General features: G+C 45.9%; 1 protein-coding gene across 1 annotated transcript in view; it reads right to left on the reverse strand.

The window, feature by feature from the left end:
- Positions 1-26597, reverse strand: part of SH3RF3 (SH3 domain containing ring finger 3) — a 353925-nt gene that overhangs the window by 139168 nt on the left and 188160 nt on the right. The window contains exon 2 of the mRNA XM_072842672.1: positions 16722-16997. Within this exon, the coding sequence (XP_072698773.1) occupies positions 16722-16997 (276 nt within the window). The remainder of the gene's footprint in view (positions 1-16721; positions 16998-26597) is intronic.

Raw genomic sequence — 26597 nt, forward strand, 5'->3', positions numbered from 1 at the left:
TTTTGAAGTATGATAACAATGATTTGGCTACACACAAAAATGAAATTTTCTATAATAAAAACAGCAAAAACAAAACAAAAAGGCAAAAAAAAAAAACCTAGAAAAAACTTGGAGAATCTATGAGAAACAACAATTTAATATCAATACTACATAAAACTTAAAGATACAATAGAAGAAAAAGACAAATACCTTTAAAGAAAAATAGGCCAAGGGCAAAAATGAGACAACTCACAAAAAAGAAGAAAAGTAAATTTGCCATTCAACATATTTTTAAAAGTTATACCTCACAAAACAATACAATTGTAAACAAGAAGAGGTTTTTTTTTTTCTTCAATGTTCTATTTGGCCTATCAAACTAGCAAAAAAGAACATAAAGTGTTGGTTGGCATGCAGGGAATAGGCACTTTATCATTTCTGGTGAAGACATAAATTTATAGCAGGTAGTTCGGCAATTTCTATCAAACATCAAAGCCTGCATACCCACTGATCTAACAAGAGCACTTCTAGAGACTTTACCCTAGGAAAATTAAAGATGTGCAAAAAGATTTAGCTCTGAGAATGTTCATTACAGTGTTGTTCAATTAGAGAGAAACTAAAGACAAATGCCCAGCAAGAGAGGTCTTGTTAACTAAATTATGGTAGTGCCCTCCAATACTATCCCCACCTCTGGCCCACTCTAGCCATCTTGTGCTACATAAGGAGACAAGAGGAAAATAGAGACATCCACATGGAGTTCACAGTTTAACATACAGGTTCCTTAAAAGACTAAGATCTGATAATAGGACCATAGGACTATACAGTGCTCCCCCCTCCCCAAACACCACCATATTACTAAAGGCCAATTTATAGCAGTTCTTTTTACCTGGTACATTATACCTGGCTATCAAGGGGGAAAAAATGTATTACTGGACATACTAAAAGGCGAAACAAAACAAAAACCAAAAATACAGTTTGAAGAGACAGAACAAGCATCAGAACAAAACCAGACTCAGACAAAGCACGGATGTTTGGAACTATCAGATGGGGAATTTAAAACAACTCTGATTAATATGCTAAGGGCTATAAAGGACTAAGTATACAGCATGCAAGAACAGATGGGCAATGTAAGTAGAGAGACAGAAAGTCTAAGAAAGAAACAAAAAGTAATGCTAGAGATAAAAACACCATCATAGAAATGAAAAATCTTTAGATAGGCTAATTAGTACTCTGAACATTGTCGAGGAAAGAATCTTTGACTCTAAGGATATCTCAATAGAAACCTCCAAAACCGAAAAGCAAAGAGAACAAAGACTAGAAAAAAAGAACAGGATGTGAGATACCGACAAAACGTGTAATGTATGCATAATGGAAATATCACAAGGAGAAGAAAAAAGGAAAGGAAAGGAAAGGAAAGGAAAAGAAAGGAAAGGAAGGGAGGAAATAGAAGAAATATTTGACACAATAATGACTGAGAATTTCTCCAAATTAATGTCAGACATCAAACCACAGACCCAGGAAGTTCAAAGAACACCAAGATAAGTGCCAAAAAACCTCCCACAACCTAGGCATAATCAAAGGACTGAAAATCAAAGATAAAGAAAAAATACTCTCCAATTGATTTACAAGGGGTGGTAAAAGGGGAGGTGGGCAGGGGATGGGGTGACTGGGTGATGGGCACTAAGAGGGGCACTTGATGGGATGAGCATACTATATGTTGGCAAATAGAGCTCCAATAAAAAAATACCAAAAACTAAATAAAAATAAAGAGAAGATATCAATGTAAAAAAAAGAAAAAAGAAAAAGAAAAAATACTCAGGCCAGCGAGGGAAAACATCATATTATGGAAAACCAAAAATAAGAATCACACCTGACTTCTCAAAAACCATGTAAGCAAGAAGACAGTGGAATAAAATATACAGAGTATTAACAGGAAAAACCCACCAGCCTAGAACTAGGTACACTGAAAAATTATCCTTTGATAGTGAGGGATAAATAAGGACTTTCAGACAAACAAAATTTAAGGAATTTGTTGCTAGTGGACCTGTCTTGCAAGAAATATTAAATATTAAAATAGTTCTTTAGAGAAGTATGTAGGTCAAAAACTTGAATCTACATAAAGAAAAGAAATTGGAGAAGGAACAAGTGAAGGTAAAATGTAACTTTTTTTTTATTCTTAATTGATCTAGCTGAATAGTTTGTTCAATTAAAATAGGAACAATATATTCAATCACATATGCCTATATGTTATTATATATTATATATACACATATATTACATATATCATGTATACACATGTGTAAGTAAAATGAATGACAGAATGATATAAGGGACAAGAGATAAGAGTTAGGATTATTTAATTATTGTAAAGTAGTCATACTACCTGTGAAATAGTACAGTGTTTTTTGAAAGTGAACATTATTAACTGCAAATTTATACTGCAAATTCTAGGGCAACTGCTAAAAATTTTTTAAATACAATTGATATGCTAAAAAAAGAAAACAGAATCACATAAATTGCTCAATTAAAACCACAGAAAGCAAAGAGAGAGAGATAGAGAGAGTGGAGGGCAAATATAGGAACAAAAATCAAGGGCAACAAATAGAAAACAGAAACAGATGTGGTAAATATTAATCAAAAATATCAAATAATCACTCTGAATGTCAATGGCCTAAATTCACAAATTGAACAACAAAGATTGTCACAGTGGATCAAACAGCCAGACCAAACTATATGTTGTCTACAATAAACCCACCTGACATATAATGATACATGTGAATTAAAGGTAAATGTATGGGGAAAGATATACCATGATGAACACTAGTCAAAAGAAAGTGGGAATAGCTACATTAATTTTGAACAAAGCAGAATTCAGAGCAAGGAATGTTGCTGGGGATGAAGAAGGGTATTAAATAATGATAAAGGAATCCATTCTACGAAGAGACATAATAACCCTTAGTGAATATGCATTTAAGGACAGAGAGTCAAAATATATCAGGCAAGACTTACCTAACTGCAAGGAGAAATAGATAAATCCACTATTATAGTTGGATACTCAATATCCTTCTACCAGAAATCGACCAATCCAGCAGGCAGAAAATCAGTAAAGACACAGCTGAAGGCAACAATACCTATCAATCAACTGACAATAATAGACATCAATAAACTACTTCATCTAAGAACAAAAAAATATACATTCTTCTTAAACTCACATGGAACATTCACCAATATAGATCACACTTGGGGCCATAACCCACCTTATAACAAAGTTAAAAGAACAGAAACAATACAATGTCTGTTCTCAGATCACAGTGGAATTAAACTAGAGATCAGTAACAGAAGGGTAACTGGGAAATCACAAAATACTTGGGAATTAAATAATATAATACTAAATAACACTTGGTTCAAAGAAAAAAATATCAGGAAAATTTAAAATATTTTAAAACAAATGAAAACGAAAACACAACTTGTCAAAATGTGTGAGCTGAGGGAAATTTATAACACTGAATGCATATATCAGAAAAGAAGAAAGCTCAATAATCTATAAAGAAAATAAAGAAAATCAATAATCTAAGTTTCCATCTTAGAAAACTAGAAAAAGCAGAGCAAATTATATCCAAAGTAAGCAGAAGAAAAGAAAATAAATAGAACAGAAATCGATGAAATTAAAAATAGGAAATCAATAAAGGAAATCAACAAAACCAAAAGCTGATTATTTGAAAAGATCAATAAAATAAGCCTCTCACCAAGGCTAACAAAGAAAAAAAAGAAAGGGAACAAATTACTAATATCAATAATGAAAGAGAGGCCATTACTATAGATCCTAAACATTAAAAGGATAATAAAGGAATATTATGAACAATACCACTCCCACAAATTTGATGACCTAAATGAGACGGCCCAATTCCTTTAATGATGTTATCTGTCAAAATTCATATAAAAGAAACAATCTGAATTGACCTATGTCTATTAAAGAAAATTAATCAATAATTAATAAGTTTCCAAAACAGAAAGCACCAGACAAGTTCACTAGTGAATTCCCCCAAACATTTAAAGAAGAGATTATACCAAATTATCTAACAATCTCTTCCAGAAGGTAGAAGCAGAGGGATGACTTCCTAACTCATTTTATGAAGCCACCATTACACTAATACTGAAACCAAAGACACAGCAGGCAAAGAAAACTACAAACCAATAGTTCTCATAAGCATAGATGCAAAAATCCTCAACAAAATATTAGCAAATCGAATACTAAAAAGTATAAAAAGAATTATGCAGTATGACCAACTGGAATTTATTTTAGGTATGCAAGGCTGGTTCAACATTCAAAAGTCAATTAATATAATTCATCCCATTAACAAGCTAAAGAAGAAAAATCACATCCTCACCTTAATATACATAGAAAAAGCCTCTAACAAAATTAAACACTGATTCAGAATGTCAAAAAAAAAAAAGCTAGTTAGAATAAAGTAAAACTTCCCCAATTTATGAAGAACATAAGAATAAAGTAAAACTTCCCCAATTTATGAAGAACATTTACAAAAACCCTACAGCTGGCATAATAATGGTGAGGAACGAGAAGCTTTCCCACAAAGTTCAGGAATAAGGCAAAGATTTCCCCCTTCACCACAGCCTTTCAACATTATACTGGAAATCCTATCTAATGCAATAAGACAAGAAAAGGAAATAAAAGGCATACAAATTAGGAAGGAAGAAATAAAGCTTCTTTATTTAGTTTGCAGATGACATAATTGTTTACATAGAAAATCTGAAAGAATAAATGAAAAACTCCTTGAACTAATAAGCAATTATTGCAGGGCTGTAGGATATAAGATTAATATACAAAAGTTAAACACTTCTATATACTAGCAATGAGTAAGTGGAATTTGAAATTAAAATCACAATACTGTACATTAGTACCTAAAAAATGAGATGCTTATGTACAAATGTACCAAAATACCTACAAGAGCTATATGAGACAAACTGTAAAACTCTGGTTATTAAAATTTAAAAACAAAACAGAGAGATATTCTATGTTCATGGATAGGAAGACTCTATTTTCAAGACGTCAGTTTTTTTCATCTTCTAGATTTAATGCAATTTCAATGAAAATCTCAGCAAGTTATTTTGTGATATTGACAAGTTGACTCTAAAGTTTATTTGAAAAAGTAAAAGACGCAGAATAGCCAACACAATTTGAAAGAGAAAAATAAATAGTGACATTATATGACATCAAGGCTTACTGGAAGTTACATGACTGAAGATAGTGTGGGATGGGTGATAGACTATAAAGTGATATCAAAGGAGCATAACAGAATTATGACCTACATAAATACAGAATTAGACCCACATAAATACAGTTAATTGATCTTTGACAAAGGAACAAAGGCAATACAAGGAAGAAAAGATAGTCTTTTCAACAAATGATGCTAGAATGATTGAATAGTCACATGTAAAAAATGAATCTAGACACATACCTTACACCCTTCATAAACATTAACTAATTGAATAATGGAATAAACATGAAACGCAAAAATATAAAACTCTTGGAAGATAACAAAGGAGAATATCCAGATGACTTTGGATTTGGTGATGATTTTTTGGATACAATATCAAAGGCCAATCTATGAAAGAATTGATAAGCTGGGCATCATTAAAATTAAAAACTTCTACTCTGCAAAACACACTATCAAGAGAATAAAAAGCCACAGATTCATGAAAATATTTGCAAGAGATATATTTGTAAAGGACTATGATAAAAAAATACAAATAACTCTTAAAACTCAACAGTAAGAAAACAAGGGCACCTGGCTAGCTCAGTCAGTAGAGCATGTCCTCTTGATCTCAGGGTTGTGAGTTCAAGGCCCACATTCGGCATAGAGCCTACTTAAAAAAATAAGAAAATGAACAATCCAATTTAAAAATGGACCAAAAACCTAATGACACCTCACCAAAGAAGATATACAGATGGCAAATATGAATATGAAAAAAAGTTCCATGTCATATGTCATTAGGGCAATGAAAATTAAAACAACAATATGCCAGTATACATGTATTACAGTGGATGAAATCCAGAACACTGACAACACCCAATGCTGGCAAGGATGCAGAGTAACAGAACACTCATTCATGGCTGGTGGGAGATGCAAAATAGTACAGCCACCTCAGATGATAGTCTTGTTTTTAACAAAACTAAACATACTTCTAAAAAAAAAAAACATACTTCTACTTTATAATCCAGCAGTCACACTCCTTGGTATTTATCCAAAAGAGTTGAAAACTTATATCCACACAAAAACCTGCACAAGATATTTATAGCAGCTTATTCATAATCCTAAAGCTTGGAAGCAATTATGTGATGTCCTTCAGTAGGTGAATGGATAAATAAAATGTGGTACATCTAGATGGTGGAATATTATTCAACACTGAAAATAAGCTATCAAACCATGAAAAGACATGAAGGAAACATAAATGCATAAAGCTAAGTGAAAGAAGCCAATTTGAAAAGGCTACATATTATGTTATTCCAAGTATGTGACATTGTGGAAAAGGCAAAACTATGGAGACAGTAAAAAGATCAATGGTTGCCAAGGGTTGGGGAGTAGAAAGGGAAGGGATGAATAGGTGGAGCACAGAAGATTTTTTAGGGTTGTGAAAATACTCTGTATGATGCCATAATGGTGGATATATGTCCTTATAAATTTGTCCAAACCCACAGAATGTATAACCTCAAGAGTAAACCTTGATGTAAAATGTGGACTTTGGGTGATTATGATGTGTCAGTGAAGGTTCATTAATGTCATTACACATGTACCTCTCTGGTGATGGATGTTGATGGGGGAGGCAGTGTCCACATGGGGCTAGGGTTACATGGGAAATCTCTGCACCTTCTGCTCAACTCAGGAGCAAAATTAAAATTGCTCTACAAATTAAGTCTATCTTTTAAAAAATAGAGTGATGAACATGAACAAACAATAGCATCCTACAACAAGGTAGATGTAGCTCACAAATGTAATGTTGAGAGAAAGTAAAACTGGACACAAAAATATACATGTATGGTCCATGTATTTGAAGCTGGAAGAACAGACACAACTCATCTATGGTGTTAAGGACATGGGAAGAGGGAAAGGTAAAAGGACTCGGGTGCTAGTATCTCACCGTCTCTCCACTGGGTGAGTGAGTATAAGGATATTTTTTCCAATTACCAACCTGTACAACTTTGATTAGCGGACATGATGGTATATTATGGTTTATTTAGATTAAAAGATTTTTTTATTTATAAATTTATTTTTTATTGGTGTTCAATTTGCCAACATATAGAATAACACCCAGTGCTCATCCCATCAAGTGCCCCCCTCAGTGCCTGTCACCCAGTCACCCCCACCCCCCCGCCTACCTCCCTTCCATCACCCCCAGTTTGTTTCCCAGAGTTAGGAGTCTCTCATGTTCTGCCTCCCTTTCTGATATTTCCCACTCATTTTTCTCCTTTCCCCTTTATTTGCTTCGACATCGATGGAACTGGAGGGTATTATACTGAGTGAAATAAAGGAGAAAGGAGAAAAGATTTTTCTAAGGTAATAATCCATTCAGTGTAGACAAGTCACAGCATACCCTGAGTACTGCAATTGGTTCTAACACATCTGTAAAGAGACATCACACACTGAGGAAGCCAACCATTACGTGATAGTCTGAAATCAAGTCACAGAGAGCCAGAGAAGAAAGTGGGATCACTGAGCCTGAGATATGAGATATCTGAGCAAAGGGCATGGTTACTGTCTTCCAGCCTTGGCATCATTACCACACTGAAGATCTGGGTTCATTTGAGTCACCTGGGAAGGGAAGATACGCATTAAGGGCTCCAAGGTACTGAGAAGTGAATGCAGCTCCACATAAGGGAGAGCCATCCAAAAACAAGTGTCACCTCTTAGGCCAGGGGCTTGTCTTCACTCTGAGCGTTAAGCAGTGCCAACCTGTTTCTGCTGTGGCCACCAATAAGCTAGCATCCCTTAAGAGCCAGATATGAGTAAGAAACTTTCCCTTCCAAGAAGAGCTCAACACTTGGTGGGAAAGGTCTGCTCATAAAGAGATGGACATCACCCCATACAATGTAAGTACAGTGAAATCCCAGCAAAATGCAATAAGTGGGGTTCAAAGTCCAATCCTGTCAGTGCGCTCCTGTGAGGTTAGTGAGATGAGCAGGTGTAACCTGCATAGACCCATCTGCCTATCAGATACAAATTCAATACAGTCTCAGTGGTGGTTTGGTGGTACCTGGTGGCAGGTCTCTGATCGGGCTCAAATATTGATGGAGGGCAATTCCTGGCTTCATGGCAGTGGTAGGATCCAAAACAATCCCATTTAGCTGGCATGAATTTTGTTGGGGAGACTGGGCTGGCTGGAAGAAAAGTGGGTGTAGGAAGCCAGTCACTCTCTATACACACAAATAAGTAAAACTACATTTGCCTAGGAGTGTCGAGAAAGATCTCCTACAGCTCTGCCTCTGACCCAAACTTGCACAATGGAGACAGCCTCCCAAGAGCATTTGAGTGCTGGGCAATGGGAAAATTCCCTGCAGCACGTCAGAGCTACCAGCACGAGGTCTGTTATGTTCTGGAAACAGTATTAACTTCTCCTGCCACCAATACAGGACCAGGGAAACAATGAGCCTTTTTTCATGGCTGGACCACATCAGGTCTCTGACTCACTGTCATATTTTAAAAAGCTGGAGGCAGTGCTTTCAGAAGGATAAGGAAAAGGGGAAATCCCTGCTCTGTGGCCTCTCTGGAGTATAGAGAATTGCTCCCCACTCAAACTCTAAATGCCTTTCTAAATGACAGTGGCAGGATTGAGCTACATGGTTCAGACCTGAGTTTTCAGTTGCTGCTTCATAGAGAAAGGCATCCCTTGCATGTCACACTCAACATGGTGTGTTGCCAGTGGCCTCAGAACAAAGCCATGCTGAGTGAGATGCTGAAGAACACTGAGTGCTTGGCCTCCATAGCGCTGTGCTCTATGTAACAGATCAGCAAACTTTCCTAGAAAGGGCCAGTCAATACCTCAGGATTTTAAGGCCATATGTCTCTGTCACATATGCCAGTCTTCTGTTTTGGTGTGAAAGGAGCCAGACAACGTGTAAATGAAGAGTAAGTGCCAATAAAACTTTATTTACACAAATGGCAGCAGGAGGGTAGGATTTGACCTGCAAGCACCAGTTTACCAACCCCTGCTTGATATGGTTGAGTAAACAAAATCTAACTAGACACCACTGATAGTCAGGAGGGGCAGACAAGCTTTGGGCCAATATGGCAGCATGTGAGGATTTTATGGAGGAAAGCTGTTCCCACCACATCATTTCACTTTCAGAGTCATGGCTCAATTTCATTCACATGTTTCATGTCAGGTGCTCATTATTCGCCATGGGGCAATTTAATTCCATATGCTGTTTTCCTTCTTCCCTCTAATTTCCAAGCTTTGAAAATACACCACATGCCACTGGTGTACAAGAGTGGCTCTCCTTTGCATTCAGGTGGTCTCAGGGTGCTCCTAAGTGACCGTAAGTCTGGGCCATGAACGTAACATGGTTATTAAAAAAGTATATTGCTTTTCTTCCCAAGGCTCAGTAGGTAATACATTTGCAAAGGATTCAGGTACCACGGTAGGCCTGCCATCTAAAACGGGCCTTCAAAATGCATTTCTTTTTTTTTTTTTTTAAGATTTATTTATTTACTAGAGAGAGAAAGAGAGAGAGCGCGTATGCAAGGGAGAGAGCATGGTGAGAGGGGCAGAGGGAGAGGGAGAATCTGAAACAGACTCCCACTGAGCCCGATGCAGGGGTTGATCACATGACCCTGAGATCATGACCTGAGCCGAAACCAAGAATGGGCCCCCGGGGGCCCCTCCAACTGCATTTCCATTTCACTCACCTAACCCACCCAAAGTCTGTGCATTTGTTCCTACCCGGGGGAAAACGGATCTGTAAGCAGATGGGCTCTGTTACAAGCAGAAGCTGGGAGCAGAGCACTGAAGTTCCCCCTTCTGACCCACAAGGAGGGTAGCACGTCTGTGTGCACACAGAAGCCCTCTGGATAACACTGACGGTTGCTGGCCGAGCACTCTGTCCTTCAATACCATTTCAGAAACATAATTCAGGAAATGTCCCCGCTCACCCATTGGGGACTCAGCTGAGACAGCCCGTCCACTGACAACCTTGGCAGGTTCCTTCAGCAAGTCTGCACACACCAACCTCTGAGGCTCTAGTGCTTCACTCTCCTCCACATGGGGTGTGGCAATAACATGGACAAAGCAGCCAGAAATGTCCCTGCGGGGCCACGGAGAGCAAACACACTCCTGGAGCGCCACTCAAATATTCCCGTCCCCATCGCCACAGTCAAGTGGTTTCCAAGAAGCATGGGGACCAGAGGGAGTGCCTCTTTCACCTGTCCCTGTGGCTGCCCCAGGCCATGGCCACCTCGTCCTGAGTGTACTGTCACTGACGCCTCCCCACCAGAAAGCTCACCAGTGTGCAGAGCCCCTGGCCCACTTCCCGGGAAGAAGGCAAATGGAAAAGGGAAAAGTTCACAAACTCCTGCAGCTCTTTGTTGCAGAAATAGCACAAATGGTTCCTCTGGGCAGTTCTGGGTGAGGCTCTCAATGCAGTCATGGCTGCCATTAACCCTCTACTGTCCTCCTGAGGACACCGGGAGCCAGGACCTTCCAGAACAAGCACTGTCCAGTCTTGCACACCCCATCTCAGTTCCAGAGGCCGTCAGAGGCCTGGGACACCCAGAGAAAGGCAGTGCTCTAGAAGAGAGGGGAAGAGCTGGAAGGGGCCTCGCCTACACCCACAGGGGTGGTCCTGGTATAAGAGGAGATCCCAGAGGCCACACACCACACCCTCCTGGGGGCCCAGAGGTCTCCTCTTACACACACTGCCACATGTATGCACACACACCACAGACACACAATGCCACACAAGCCATATGCACACACACATACTCTCTCCATAGGATGGAAGCTCAGGTTCTGTGACGATCCCTCTCCTGGTGCACCCACTGTGGGCTGTGGGCACTTGAAGGTGAGACTCTGTTCCCACCCACTGGCCCACCTGGAACACAATCCAGCAGTGATAAACATCTGATGAAGGAATGAATAAATGGATCAAGGAGGCTGGATGAAAATCAGCTTACACTCTCTATAGCAAAGCAGGTGACCCCTTGCCCAGGCCAAGGCAGAGTGCCTGAATGTGTATTCAAAGTCCTGTGTTCCCTTCACTGTCCCACAATGGGGACAGGCAGTTAGAAACTGCAGGATGGCCACCCTTGGGAAACCTACACGCACACATAAGACAGACACCTGTCACATTAAAATATGCATACTACCTTCTCAGGAGGAGAAAATGGGGTGTGGAGTGCTGCATAGGGAGGTTCCACCCCTCAGGGGTCAGGGGCCACTCTGAGGGACGTGCAGACAGGTGGGGAGGGCTGCAGAGGCCCCAGGAGAGCCAGCAGGCTTGGATGGAGGGAAGGGCAGGGTGGGGAGGCCAGTGGAGCCAGGAGTGGAGTGTGCCAGAGGCAGGCCCGGGAGGGAGGTGGGCGCTAGGTCAGGTAGGGTCTCACGGGCAGCACAGCTTCTGATGTTGGCTCTGAGGAGACTGGAAGCAGGTGGGGCATGCCCCAGCCACTGAGGTGACAACAGGCTGGGGGTGCCTGCAGTGAGCCAGGGAGACGGAGCACACCAGGTGGGAGGCTAGTCCTGGGGAAGAACTCACATTGTGCACCTGTCTGAAAATATTTTCTGACAAAGCTTCAGACATAACTCAAGCTCTGCCTGAAAATCTAAAAGATTCCCTGTCAGTGTCTCCAACCCTCACCTGGATGTTCAAATAAGGGGCTGGGCAAGGACATTCCTCAGCAGTCCTCTGGCTGCTCTCCTGTCACCACCTGGGTGCTCATGCTGGGGACTGGCCACCTTAGTAAAGGTGCCTCCTCTGCCCAGATGGCCAGGCAGCAGAGGAGGCTGGGAAGAGGGAGCCCCGAGCCACAAAGGTAACTGAGATTCTCTGGTAACTTCTGAAGGAAACCTGAGCGAGAATTGCATTGAGGCTCATCCCACTTTGTTTCCTGAGTCCTTCCAGTCCTGAAAGCATATCTTATCACCCCTCCAGAAGAAGCAGGGATGACACAGCAGGCCTGGTGCTCAGCGTTGGGGACAGCAGTCTTGACACAAGGCTGAGATTTCACAGCCCTGGGCAATACCCTGAGGGAGTTAGCCAGAAAGCTATGGGTGTGGCCAACTGGCCAGATAGACTCTCAGCTCCCCGTGCAGCGTGTGCCTCAGGAAGGGTGTCCGTGTTTCTGTGAGCATTCTGGACCAACATAAAAAGTGCTAAGTATCTGACCTAACTTCATCTTCTCTTGAACAGGAAGAAGGCAGAGGATAGAAAGCAAATACTTATCGAATGCCTATTTTGAGCTCTGTTATCCAAATGCCATTGCTCATTGAATCCTGTTATAGACTCCACGGCAGTTAATAAAAGAGACTCAGAGAGTAAGTACATGTCCCGAAGTTGCCATTTAATAATAAAAAAGTATCATGATTTATAACCTTGTTTACCCGACTCTAGACCCCAAACTGTCTAGACTTGATTTTTGTCTAAGCCTGTTCTCTGGATCAGAAGCACACAGTTTGGGATTAATGCTGGGTTAATTCACATAGGACGGAAGCCCTACACTTTTGGGAAACAATGACTAAACATTCAGTAGCATCATAAGATCACATGGAAGGCGCCTGTGGTGATCCCAAGAACAGAAGACTAGGGCTAAGCCAGGACAGCATGGAGGTGATTTACGTGGGTCTTTGCCGACTCAGAGCATCCCTCAGGCCCTTGGAGATGGCCAGGGAAGAGAGAGAGGTGAGCATTGGAAAGGAGCTTTCCTGCAGCCTCACATGGCAAGCATGACGGGGTTCAGCCCAACACAGTGAGCCTCAGGCTCCTGCTGCTAGCTGTGTGCAAACGTGGCTTTGGGGTCAGCCAGGCACCACCCAAGAGAAAAATCTCATGGCCTCTCAGGATTTCCGAGCATTTCAGAGTGAATTCACTAAAGGGTAGTCCCAGGCCCTTTACTTCCAGTACAGCTCCCTGGCAGGGTGATGAAAGCGTTCTCATTAACTGGAATTCACATCGTTAGGGCTTAATGAATATTTGCTGAATTTTGTAGTTGAGTGAAAATAAGGTAATACGGAGAGTAAGCTGCCACCAAGCAAATGGAACTCAATGTCCCCACTTGTCTGCCAAGCCCTAAGTTTAGCTCTTTACTTGGATCACTCAGCCCTTGGTGCCCCTCTGTAGGATCTGTGTCCTGACCCTGAAGATTGGGAGGCCCAGCAAGGTGAAGTGTTTTCCCAACATGTGAGATCTCTCACTGCCATGTCCCTGCACCAAGGGTGCCTCCCCAGCAGGCCCCTTCCCTCCCTGTGCACGTGGAGGCAGCAAGCATCAAAGCCTCATGTGAGAGCCTGTAAGAGAGCAGCCAGCAGAGCTGCACTGGGCACACTGTAGTTCTTTCCTTTGGGTTTTGTATTTTCACATGCCGTGCTTTTTGGAGTGGGACTACTAAGTTATAAATTATGCTTTTCATAGCTGCTTTACAAAAAGTAATTATTCATTTTCTTCTTAAATGAAACAAGGCCTTTGGTCTTAGAATGGCTTTAATTAATGCAATTTTAACAGGACTGTTCAAGAGCCAATGCCGAAGGTAAAAATCTTGCTTTGATCCCCCTGCTTCCTGCCTTTTTTTTTTTTTCTTCCTGCCTTTTTAAACCCAATCAATCCCATCACAATGATGCTTCTGAAAGGTCAGTTAGCATCATCTGTGGATTTTAGAGACCCTTCTTGCCTTGATGTCTCCAGAGTGGAACACATGCAAACAACAAAGCATTCCATGCAGGCAAAACCAAGCTGGTCTGAAGCAGTGATGCCAAGCCCGGAGTCACTTGAGGTATGATATAAACGGAGGTTGTCAGATGGAAACAGCATCCCAGGCATGGAAACAAATGAGCTGGTCAGATGTACATGGAAGGGAAATGTTAGGCAAGCAGTGTGGGTAAGAGGAAATATGAATCAAGCAGAAGAGAGTCATGATTCCTCACCCATGTCCTTCAGACGCTTTGTCTGAAGACGTTTAGAGGTAAGAGCTACAGATAGAACAGATGCTTGGTAGGTGTGGTTGTGTCTTAATCCAAGTAGAAGGGCAAAAATGGGTGCTCCTAAGAAGGTTATGTGAACATGACAGGGGGTGGATGTCACAGCATGATTTTCACCGGGAATCATGTGCAGGTGTCTCTAACTCTCCACATTCACCCACAAGATGCAAGAAAGAAAAGTCCTTGAAAAACTCCCTAAGATATGCACTTCCTACCTGGCTTCCAGTGGGAACAGCCACATTATGTAGCCAGAGACCCCCAGGTCCTCTTGCACTGGCACCTTTGCCCCTAAGTCTCAACTCCAATGCCATCTCCCAGAAGCCGTCATAGCCACAGACACCTCTGGTGATGCCCGTTCACTCCCCAGATGCAGACACTGTACCCCCAACTTAATTCAAAATAAGAACATTGCCAACTACAGAATGAGTCTAAGAAAGCCTGAGTTCTAATGTTCCCCATGAAGACTACTTTACTGCCTCTTTTGAAATAGCAAACATGAAGCACTACCATTGAGTATTCTGGAGCCTTTACTAAAAGACCATAGCATCTCACTCCCGGGTGGCCAGGGCTATTCTCTGAGGCTGGCTTTGGAACACTTATTTCTTTCTTTTTTTTTTTTAAGGCCCCAAATCAGTATAGTTTTTATTGCATCTTTAAAGTATCACAAATAAGTCTGAAAAATCACCTGGCATCTTGCTGTTTCTGTTGCTGGACAACTCAGATCTTATTCATCAGCCTGCTAAACTGTTCCTTTTTCAGAAACATAGACACACTTATTTCTTGACTTGCTCCTGCCTGCCTCTCCCACTGGACTTGGGGCTATGAAGGACTGTCCAAGTCTCCCGGTGTAGCACAGTGCCCAGCAGAGGCAGAAGCAAGAACACTTCTTGATAAGTGGGCAAGCGCCTCTCTGTCCTCTTGTACAATGGGCTCGGGTCTCCACCCTGGAGGTGAGGGTCCCAAGCAAAGGATGTTAACACAGCAGTTATGACACTGGTGGGAGAGGCAGGCCTGTGCTCACACTAGAGGAAGCTGGGGGCTCCAGGGCTCTGCAGTGGTCAGTGCACATCGCACTCTCCCGGGTCAAAGAGCCTCCTCCAACACAATTCTGTGAGGATGGCTGTTGCTGGAGCCAGCTGAGCTCCAAGAAGTCTGGAGCCATCTCTTCAGCAAGAGCCCAACCAGAACCCAAGAGATTGACAGGGATTCCTGCTCTTGGTCAAGAGTGACAGCACAGAGCATCACAGGCCCTCAGGGCATTCTTCTCTCAGGGCAGGTTCTCCAGAGTTCATTGGGCAGAAAAGTGAGCAAAGTAGGGGCTCTGTCCAACACTGCACTCCAGGCCCTGCACTGTAGGCCTAGACCCAGAGAGACCAAGTGGGGAGATGGGAGGAGGGAGGGGCAGGTCTGGCTGCAGCTTCCTAAGAAGCCACATCAGCCAGGTGACAACCAGAATTAGCATCAGAACACCTTGATGAAAAGGAAGGAAGAAAGAGTGGAATCTGTGAATGAAAAATAGATTATTCACTGTCAGTCTGAACAATGGAACAAGACATAAATAGCAGCCAGGCACAGGACATGCCAATTTTGCTCAAAAATGGTGCGTGCAGTCCTTCCGTGGCCCTCCAGAGAGTTCACCAGCACCGCTAAGCTCTGCCTGAGCCCAGTGGGGAAAAGGGGGTAACCTTGGCTCTCAGAAGAAGGAAGGCCCTGGGCTTTCAATTTTGAGATTTAGAGCTATAGCTCTGTCCTGACAGTCCGTGCTCATAGGAGGCAGGGTGGGAGAGGGGAGCAGGAAGGCAGGAGAGGCTGAGCCCTGGCCTCAGGAAGCACCTCAGCTCTCTGAGCTTGGACTCCCACAGCAGGGAGACAGCCTGTAGGTAAAGCTGCTGAGGGCAACTGCGTCACCTCTGGTCTCTCCACGCTTCACAAGGGCAGAGGCCCTCCTGCATCTCCCTGGGCTCCGCTACAACAATTCCACCAGCACCTGCCACTGAGTCTGCCACCACCCGGGTCCCTCTCTGCAAGGTGACCCAGCCTGGCCCCCAACACACGTGCATGTGCCCTCTCCACAAGGCTGACCCAGGCTTGCCCCCAGCACACGTGTGCGTGCTCCCTGGTGCTGCAGAGCACGGGGCTGAGGCATGCTGGTTTCTGGGCCCCACACCACTTCCTTGTGAGCTGCAGGGGTCTCTGCAGCAGGCTCCCACAAGGAGCCCCCCTCCCAGGTCTGTGAGTCCGTCCCTGAGAGACTTCACTCCTCTGCACCTGAGTTGCTGCAGAGACCCCAAGGTTCAGGTGACAGAGGGTGTCGCACCTGTTACCCAATGAGCACACCGTCAGCTCTCAGGCGGAGCTATGTGTCAGGCTGTGCAACATCTCTTTCCATCAAACAAAAACTCAGGAAGTAGGGACAGCTGCTCTCTCTGCTTCCCAAGGCACAGCAGGGAGGGTGGATGGCGGGAAGGAGCCAGGACTCAAACTAGCAGGGAGGTGGGAATCACAGAGGTGGGCGGCAGTGTTCACGGGGGTCCCCCCCTCACCTTGGTGAAGGTCAGACAGTCCTTGTCCTGGTCTCTGTCCTTCATCTCGAAATCATAAAGTGCTTTGCCCTGGGGCGGGGTCTGCGGCAGGGGCCGGACACACTGGATATAGCTGGCAGGCAGGAAACCATGTGCCCCATGCAGCTCCCCATGGTACCAGTGCTCATCCACCTTGCGCCGCAGGATGATGACATCGCCCTTGCTGAACTTGAGGTCGCCGGGTTCCTTTCCCTCGTAACTGTAGAGCGCCTTCCCATAGGGAAGCTGGGAAAGAGTCTGAAAGGAAAACATAGTACCTGGTTACTCAATGTGGCCTCCCTGCTTCAGATCTGTTCAGGGTGGGGGCTCCCGTGCTGTGTGGGCACATACAGAGTGTTCCAGAGTGGGAAGTACTTCAAAGAAACAGACCCCTGTATGGGGATGCTTGCCCTGCTGAGACAAGACAAGACAGTCCCTGTATTGCCAGGCCCCCCAACACTCCACGTGAGACGGGGACCAAGCACAGTCCTAGACTGTCCACAGGAACCAACTCACTCTGCTGAAAAGTACTGTGGAATGGGGGCTGAATTACTGTCATTTACAGGTGAGGGGGCTGAGGCAGGGAGAGAGAGAAGGTAAACTGGCCCAAAGCCACATTCCCGCAGGGTAGCAGAATCCCCAGCAGGGGGCTGCCTCTGATATTCCCATCCCCTACTCTGTGCTACACTGTCATCCACTGCAGAAAACAAAACACATGTTAATGGGGTTTTCAGGTCAAGGGGACAGACCGGTACTTACCACAGGACCTTCCCACTCACAGCCTTACAACCAAGGGCATGCACCTGTCACATCCAGCCCAGAGGGACAGTCTGGCCAAGGAAGGCGGAGGCCACTGTTGCCCCCCCGCCCCCCGAGGACCTTGGTCCCCAATGCACTAGGAGTTCTAACAAGTGGTCTCTGGCTGTCACACAGTCATCCACCCCCCAACATACACACACCAATGACAAATAGTTTTGTGATGCATACAGCATGGCAGTCTGGTCCAGAAGTACAATTTCAAGACCATAAAATAATATCCTCAATGTCATGGGATGTTCTGGGCATCCTAAGATTAGCCAGCCCTTCTCAAAGTGATCTGCCATCTTTGGTCTCAAATGGTGAGTGACCAGTTCGAAAACCAAAACAGAATTGTGGCAATCTCCTGTTTTTCGCAATTAGGAGTCTGCTGAACCACTCTGAAATCTGATATCACCATCCACTTCGTGGGCTCCTCGACTTAAGTGGACCCATTTCATAAGGATCAGTGGCCGCTGGGGTTTCTATTCCTCTCCCATATGGGTGGTCAACACCCATCAACTGGGTAAGCTCTGCCAGAGGCCAAGTCTCTGCCAGAGGAAAACCAAAGGAAAACCCACCACTGTCCCTGTGGCAATGCCCAACAATTTCCCAGAGAGAAGCCGCATTTTCTTACCAGGGCTGTCAATGCCAAGGATTTCTTTAGTATTCGAATCAATCAATAGAACCACAAAAGCCTGAAGCAGTAGTACATCGAAAAGCTCTTTGTAGAGGACTTAATAGCATGTTGGCAACTCAATCACTCTGCATTTATGTTTCAGCAATGTCAAATGACAGCAGTTAAGAGAGAACCTGCTGGCAAATTGACAAACAGATACCACCAACCAATTAAATAGTAACACCAAAGGGTTTTTCATTGCAGAACGCATGAGGAAAAAAAAAATCAGTTTGCTTCCAATAACACTCATTCTGGCCAGCTTTGTACCATGAACACAATAGCCTACAACAGGCCCCGATTTCAGAGGGGTGACTTGTAATCTAAGTACTGTGATCAGGAAAGAATGGAAGGGGCTGTTGGCTGTGAATCACCAGAACAGCTGACACACAATGGCCAGTCAGTCTCCGCCCAGGGGTTCTCAATCAGGAACAGTCTTGTCCCCCAGGGAATATCTGGCAATGTATGAAGGCATTTTTGCTTATCACGACTGGGAGGTGGGGTGCTCCTGGCATCTAGTGCGCAGATACCAGGGACGCTGCTAGATGTCCTGCAATGCACAGGGCAGCCCCCACGGCAGAGAACTACCCTGCCCAGAACATCAAGCCTGCCAATGTTGAGAAACTCTGCCCCAGCCTGTGAGTTAGATGTACAAAAAGACAGGGTAGCTTTCTTGTTCTCTTTGAACTTAGCCTATCACAACTTTACAGGTTAAATGTAACACTGACTTCCATTGGCAGTCATTTCACTACTGAGCACACCCATCAAGGGAAACTGAGACACCCATCAAGGTAAGAGGTGTGAGAGGGACAATAAGGAGAGAACCCACCCTCAAGTCTGAAAATGGGCCTCAGCTCAGTGCACAAAAGGAACCTTCACTTTGCCGCTTTGCCATTTCCTTTCACCCCCAGATGAAGCGTACAGTGCTCAATAGCAATGTTTGGAGAACCACAGACTCGTAGGTTGTTGGCTAAGTTCTGCTAGTCTTCATAGCAAAGAAAAGTAAGAAAGGCCAGATTTGCACTCTTGCCTGGACGGACTCTGCATCCATCTGTGTGCTATTTGGACATCCGCACCTCCCAATTATCTCCAGGAAGAGGGGTCACTGGTGTTCCCACTCCGGCCGCCAGCCACCAGCTTACCAGCTCAGGTGACACACAGCCCACCTCAAGCACCACTCCTGTGCATGCTGTGCAATCCTGGCCCCCACCTGCTTGGGATGCAGCAAAGGGCCTGATGCAGCGACAAAAAAACGAGCCCTTCCCATGCGGGTGGCCTGGCTCCAGGGCTGGTGCATTCTTTCAGTTCCTGTGAGCACAGACTGCTGATGCTCAGGAGACCTGGTCTTTCCCTGCCTGTCCAGAATGGGCACAACCTCACCCATATGGGCAGCGTGGCTCCAGGCCTCCTGGTCAGCCCAGCACCTTCCACGGCCCCAACTCTACCTACCTCTCTGTTTCCAGCTTCCCTTCCAAGTCGTGGACTTAGTTCCAATCTAATCACTTGCTCAACTTCTTGATCCAGACATCCCACGGCTGTCCCTAGAGCCTCCAACCCCTGTGTCCCTCATCCTGGCCAGGGAATGCCTGCCTGCTGCTCAGAACGTACCCTCAGTGACCCGTGTGCACACCCTCTCCCTCCACCTTGGCTCTCATCTGCAAGTTCTACTGCCCCACTGGTAAGCGAGTGCTCAGGGAAACAGCAGGGAGGCGTGCTTCCACTCCATGGCCAGGCCCTTCCTCTCTCCCACCTACACTACTGCAAACCTCCACCAGGGAGCCCTTAGGCCCGATATGCCCACTATGAGGTGGGATGCCCAGACGCAGAGTGGGTCCTAGCACCCTGGGGCTCCGAGCTTTCAGAGGCTACCTACTACCCTCAGGGAGGAGGACCAAGCTCTTCAGCACAGCATTCAGGGCTCCCCATGTGGCTCAGCACAGCTTCCAGCCAGTGTTCCCGATGCTCCTCCCCACAGCCCGTGCCAGCCATGGGGGGGGCAGATCCTCACTCATGGAGCACAGGCTTCTGGGACCTCTGGGGCTTTGCGACCACCTTGGCCCCTCTCTCCCTCTCCAACCTGGCAGCAGCAGGCTGTATTCTCCCATCCTGGGAGCATCTACTCCATCAACCCCTCCCACAGCAGCCCCCAGGAAACCAAGCTCCGGATCAGGAGTGTGCAGCACACAGCAGGAGTCCTGTACATGTGTGTCCATCGGTCGGTCTGAGTTTCTTTGTGAGATAGGGCCTGGGTGGGGACTGAAGTGGAAAAAGGCCCTGGTCAGCCAGCACGCCTCCCACAGAGGATCCAGGATCAGGCCACTCCCAGTTCCACACTGAGGAGCAGAAGGGCAGCTATACTAGGAGGTGAGTGGAAAAGAGAGGGGCCAGGGGGATGTGAGGCAGCCCCAACACCCCGTGACCCTGAGGTCAGATCTCAGTGCTCGGAGCACACAGTACAGCCTGGCTGGTCCAGTCAGGTGGCCACGCTCTGGTCCGTGGTCGGGGGTGGGCAAGGAATGGGTGAGTGGAGACAGTGAGGGAGCACCACAGACAAGGAAAGCGAGAGAGGGAGCCTGCCCACCCCAGAACTCCCTCCCCACGCTGCCGAGATGGACACCTCAATGAGCAGGACTGGGATGCAGGGCTGTTTCTGAGGGCAGCAGCACAACTTAGGGATGGCACCAAGACGGCGTCTATTCAGGGGCCCGAGCAGCTAGAACTGGGGTCTTGCTGTTAGGAGATGCTCTGAAACAGGGACTCTCAGGCCTCCAAGGGGCCTGTCATCTTCCAAGCCCTTTATAAGATGAACTAATTAGTCCCTGACAGGGCCTAGAGGCAGCACCCTCGAGGACCCTCCCACCTTAAGGAAACGGAGGGGTGTCTGTGCAGCCACCTCCTCTTCGCCCGCAGACTGTTCCTGCTACCCCCAGCTGTGTACGCCCCCCTCTGGAGGAACCCTGTTCAAGCGCTGCCACCCAGCTGGCCTTCTATGGGCTCAAGACATTAAGGAAAAGAAATAAAAGGCAAAGGGAAATACATCTGGGATGCCTACAGGATAATTAACACCAGCCACCCCTGCAAGGCATTAATAATAATTAAAACTTATAATGTCAATTTCATGGCTCATTACTCAGATGTAGCACACAAATCTTACCGTGGGCTTAATGTCCTACCCCGTGGAGACATGGGTGCTCACGCATGCACGGCAGCACCATCTCCATCTTTTATGGAGATCATCACGGCAGCAGGCTCTGACAAATGTGCCTCCATTACGCCATGCTGCTGACAAGGCTCTAAGTCACACCGGCTTCCCTGGGACCGGGGCCTGGTATGTGTGTGTGTGTGTGTGTGTGTGTGTGTGTGTGTGTGTGGAGGGGGCAGCATGGCAGGGCCAGGTCTTCCTCCTCCAGATCCCCCAGCAAGCTAGAGCAGAGAACTCACCCATGTTTTAGACTCTAAGGACTAACCTGTTCTTCCTCACTCAGAGCTTCCCAAGCAACAGGTGTAGTGAGCACAGCCTCTAACTACATGTTACCAACGGGAGCTCCCCAGACTCTGCCCCAAGAGGACAGATAATGTACCCAATTTTCATTCCATGTTGCATCCCTGACCCAAGGCCTGATACAGATCACATGCTCAAAATACCTATTGAATGAATGAACACAAGGACCAATCAAACCAGCCCCCCAGGACTGGGCCTGGGCTGAGTGCCTCTGGCTGGAAGAGCTTCTCCTGCACATTGTTTTTTCCCAGAATGTGAGGGTCAGGGTCCACGTAGCCCAAAATCCTATTGCTAAGAGTGGCTGGGCCTGGATAAATGGGGAAAATCCCAACGATTACTTGAGGAGGAAGGCATTGTAACAGGAGGAAACAGGCTGAGCAAAAGCACAGAGTTAGGCACAGACATGGGTCTGCCTCACAGACATGGCGGAGTTGATGGTCACTGGGGAAACAGCCTGGCACGGTCACCTGGGGATGGTGAGCAGGCCACAGAAGGGAGGCTGCCTAGCCACACAGGTGCCAAGCCCGCAGGGCCTGCAAAGGTGGCAGGACAGCTATCTGTCCCCCAATATCCATTTGCTCCTTCTTCTTCCCAGAGCGACTATTCCAAGCTTCAATGGGAGTCAAGGTCACACAGCTCAAGACTCCATTTCCTAGCCTCGCCTTCAGGTGGCCACGGCCATGTGTCGTGACTCTAGTCATTGGAGTCCATGTGAAAGCAGCCTCTACAATTCGGGACCTTGTTTCCCAGTGACATTTGTAAGGAAATCCAATTCCTGTTCCCCTTTCCACAGTCTGGATGGCGAGATGGTGGAGGTGAGCCAGCTTTTTCCAGTCCATGATCCCACTCAGAGTAGAAGAGGGAAGAACCTGCTCCTTGGATGACCACATAGAACAGATCCCTGGACTGTGATGTGACGGAGAGAAACTTCACCAAGAAAGCTGCCATGCCTGGCCATCCTCCCACCCGAACTCCCCCTGGATCCTGGCTAACTCAGGATCTGTGATATGATTGACCATTTCTCCAGCTTGTAAGCAGTTCTCAAGGCAAAGCACTTACCCACACCACCGTGGAGGTTACCATGCATGTATTTCCTGTTAGATCGGTACTTTGAACATGAAACCTTCAGGTTTAGAAGTTCTTGAAAAGCCCTGATTTCTTGGCCTTATCATGTGTTAAATAAAGTACTGAGACAGAATATCCTCTCCCTCTAGTTTACACATTGAATCTGTGATAGAGCTGTCACCACATCACACGTCAACCAGGGTGTTCCCAGGTTTTAGTTTTATGGCTCTTCAAGCTCCTTCTCCCATTTTTCTCATTAAAAGCTTTGCATTGGGTCCTGGATTTTTGTTCCTTTCACTCTTGGATCCCAATGATTTTTTTTTCTGGTATTTGAATACACATGCTTCCCAGAATTTATGGACTACCTCAATGTGCCAGATCCTGCAAGCAGGCCTGCCGGGGAGGAAGATGCATCCCTTTATTCAGAGGGTCACTGAACAGGGCAACAAAAGAGAAATGTACTTTTTGTCGCCACACACAGTGGGGTGAGGACCCACTAAGCAGTTACCATGGGATGCAGACTGAAGCTGTCTACAGCCAGGAGTGGCTTTAGTTCCTTAATATTTAGCACAAGTTTCATGCTGCAGCAAGATTAGTGAGGATTAAAAAGAAATTGTACCTTTCTCTCTTTTTTTCTTTTATTTTTCCAGATCTTTCTAGTCAAAGGCCCTCTTCCCAAGTTTGCCTGCTCTTCTATGTACTCTGGCAGTCAATTTGCTGATGTGAGCAGTAATTTGCTAGAAGGTGGTGGGGCTTAGCTTCCCATTCTGAGCTGTTAGAAGTGAGATTTAAGGAAACTCATGTTCTGCCTTCGAGACATCTGGTGACTTTGGATATCACCGTTTGGATGGAGTCATTTGTATGTAGAAGGTGTGAAGCCCCTTGGGTTCCTCCAGATGAATGGGGCTATATAAAGCAACGCTGTGCTTATGTCATATAAGGAATGTGGTTCTTTGGACCTCTTCTCAAATTAGCTGACACAACTTTGTAATAAAATCATGTTATAAGAAATAAAACTTTTTCAAAACAACATGCTCCTGTTCAAAGAATTTATGCTCTAAAAATCTTTAGTCACCCTTCAGAGGGTGTGAAGCCACTTTCTAAGCCACTTGCATTTGTTACCCTGGAAAGAGGAGAGACACTAGGATCCAGAGAGAAGGTAAAATCCAAATCAAGGTCTTCTGAAAGCCAACTGAGAAACAAGTCTACAAAAAAATTGCTCCTAACAAGGACATAGTTCAGTTAGGAGGGTTTTTGCTTTTTATTTGGGGAGATTTGTAGCCAACATGCATGGAAATATTGAGAGTGAAGATCATACTAGGGAAAGCACACATGCACACACCTGTGCACACACTGACATGCTCACAGGCTGGGCCTTGTCTCAGCATTCACACTGATGAGGGTCTCAGACAGTTTGCTGCCCTGTGTGTGACCATCAGATCTCCTAGCACCCTCCTCTCCATCCTCAGGGAACATGCAGTACCAGGGTCCTTCCCCCCACAGCCAGAAGCTCACTTTCTACCAACCATATGAAGAGGAATAAAGGGAGCCCCCACGGTCACCAAAACAAAGTCTTCTCTGCTGCTGCCAGCACAAGACTGCTGCTGACATCGGCAAGGCAGGCTCACACGGGTGTGGGGAGCTTCTTGCCACCTGTGTGCATAGACCTGGGGAGTTGAGATGCACACTTGTATATGCCCTTTCTCCCTTTGAGACTTGTGCATCCTTCAAAGTCTGAGCAGCTTCTAACCACACACAACTACATTTCTGTGCACCAGCTTTTCCAAAGTTAGCTGGTTTTACAGAGTTTCCACAGGAACGCTACAGTGTGTTGCATCCTGGTCAATCAACAGCTTCATAAAGTTCTATTTCTCTAGCAATCTCTCCATTTCTGGTTTGCAAAGATAAAGATGCCCTGGAAGAAGTTTTTCAGAAATGCTTGTGTTGCCCAACTCCAGATTATCTACGCTATGGCAGGGGTGAAGGGCTGTGACACTCTAATATGCGTTTCAGCCCTCCTTACCGTGCCCCTCAGAGGGTCCTGGATGCACAGCAACCAAGCTGTCACACCCAGGCCCTGGCTTAAGTCCTTGCTCTCCTCCAGAGAGAAGGGAAAGGGGCAGCTCAACAGCCATGTTTGGGAATGAAAGCCAGAGGGTTCTAGGAAAGGGAGAGCCAATGCTGAAGGCTGAGGCCCCTGACCAGAATTCTGTAGTGCCCTGGCCCCACGCTGTGTGTGCCACGAGGCAGAGCACCTAGCTAGCCACATGAGAGGACTCCTGGGAGCTGCAAAGAAGGCTGACCACCCGTGACAGGTGTGGCCAGGAAGGGGGCTGGGAATGGCCTCCCTTCGCTGACATCAAGACACGGATGCCCAGAGTCTCCCTGCGCAGAGCCAACAGCCTGCCTCCCTCTCAGTGGGGAGAGGCGGAATCTGACTGCAAATAGCCCACCAGCAGAAGGGCAGGGTGAGGCCCCACATGGGAGGCCCCAGCTTTACTGCGCCCCCAGGGTTTCCAGACAGTTCCAGCCCAGTGCCCAGCGTGACCCTCCAGGCGAGAGTGTGCTTTCCTTCATTTGCATAACGTGTTTCCACTCAAGAGCTTGCAAAGGTTCAAAGGCTAACACACGAGGCCCTCAACCCCCGCGGGAGACCCTGTTGTACATGCACATCCCTGTGTTCTGTCCAACGCCATCCAGCTACCCATGGACCTCACCTTACCTGCTGGCCACCCCTGCTACCTGCGAACCAGGCTCTCCCCAGGCCATCTGCCGTCACCACCTCACAGTGCTGCAGAGACCCTGCCACTCTGGGAGCTGTGAAGGCCCATTTGTGTTTCATTCCATGACCTACTCAAAGTGTGAAGGATGCCCTATAACACCTGGTTCATAAAACAAAAGTAATTCTGTTCTGACAATGATGAAAACATGAGATAATTAGATAACTGCCTCGAAAAGCTTTAACCCTAGGCTTAGCAGTCTTATATCTAGGGTGTTAGTAAGTATTGTAGGTATTTGTCCAGTCTCCTGAGATCCAGCTTTCATACCTCATACAAAAAGAGGCATGTTTGAACAGCATACATGTAGGCACGCAAGCACATCTGCACGGACACACACCCAAACTGCTCTTCAAACATAGTCTGTTCCGCACAAAACCAGGTTTATTGTTTTGAAGCAGAGAAGAGAAAGAGAAGGTGAACATCTAATATTAGCATAGATCAGGAGCTGGCAAACCATGGCCCTGGGGCTGTCAATCCTGCCTGCTATCTTTGTACATCAAGCTTTACGGGGACGCAGCCACACCGTCCACTTACAGCAGCAGAGTGAGTGGTGGCAACCGTCCACACGGGCCACAACGCCAAGAGCATTTGCTATCTGGCCCTTCACAGAAAAAAGTCTGCTGACTCCTGGAATAGAACGTCAGAGCAAGCGATGGCCCAAGGTCAGATGCTTGCCCAATTTCCACTCAGTCCTGCGAGGGAGTGGCTGCAGAGCCCCTCTGTGCAAGTGGAGCACACGCTGCTTTTAAGAACAGCACTGCCACGTCCACTGTCAAAGCAGCGACTGAGGACCTGGACATGGCCCTGGCTTGGTGGTGGCCCTCCAGCATGTCTCTTGATAAAGCACCATATGCAGGGCCTCCGTTTTCTCATACGCTGGAGATAATCAAATCTTTCCTTCCAAATTTCCTAGTAATGTCAAGAGAATAAAATTGATGGCATGTAATGAGCTTTCTCTTAATGAAGAAGGTGCTATAAAAATGATCACCGTAGACTGTGTGCTGAGGCAAACAAATGTTCCAGGATCCTGGACACCAGTG

The sequence above is a fragment of the Canis lupus genome, chromosome 11, assembly GCF_048164855.1.
Source record: "Canis lupus baileyi chromosome 11, mCanLup2.hap1, whole genome shotgun sequence".
NCBI lineage: Eukaryota > Metazoa > Chordata > Mammalia > Carnivora > Canidae > Canis > Canis lupus.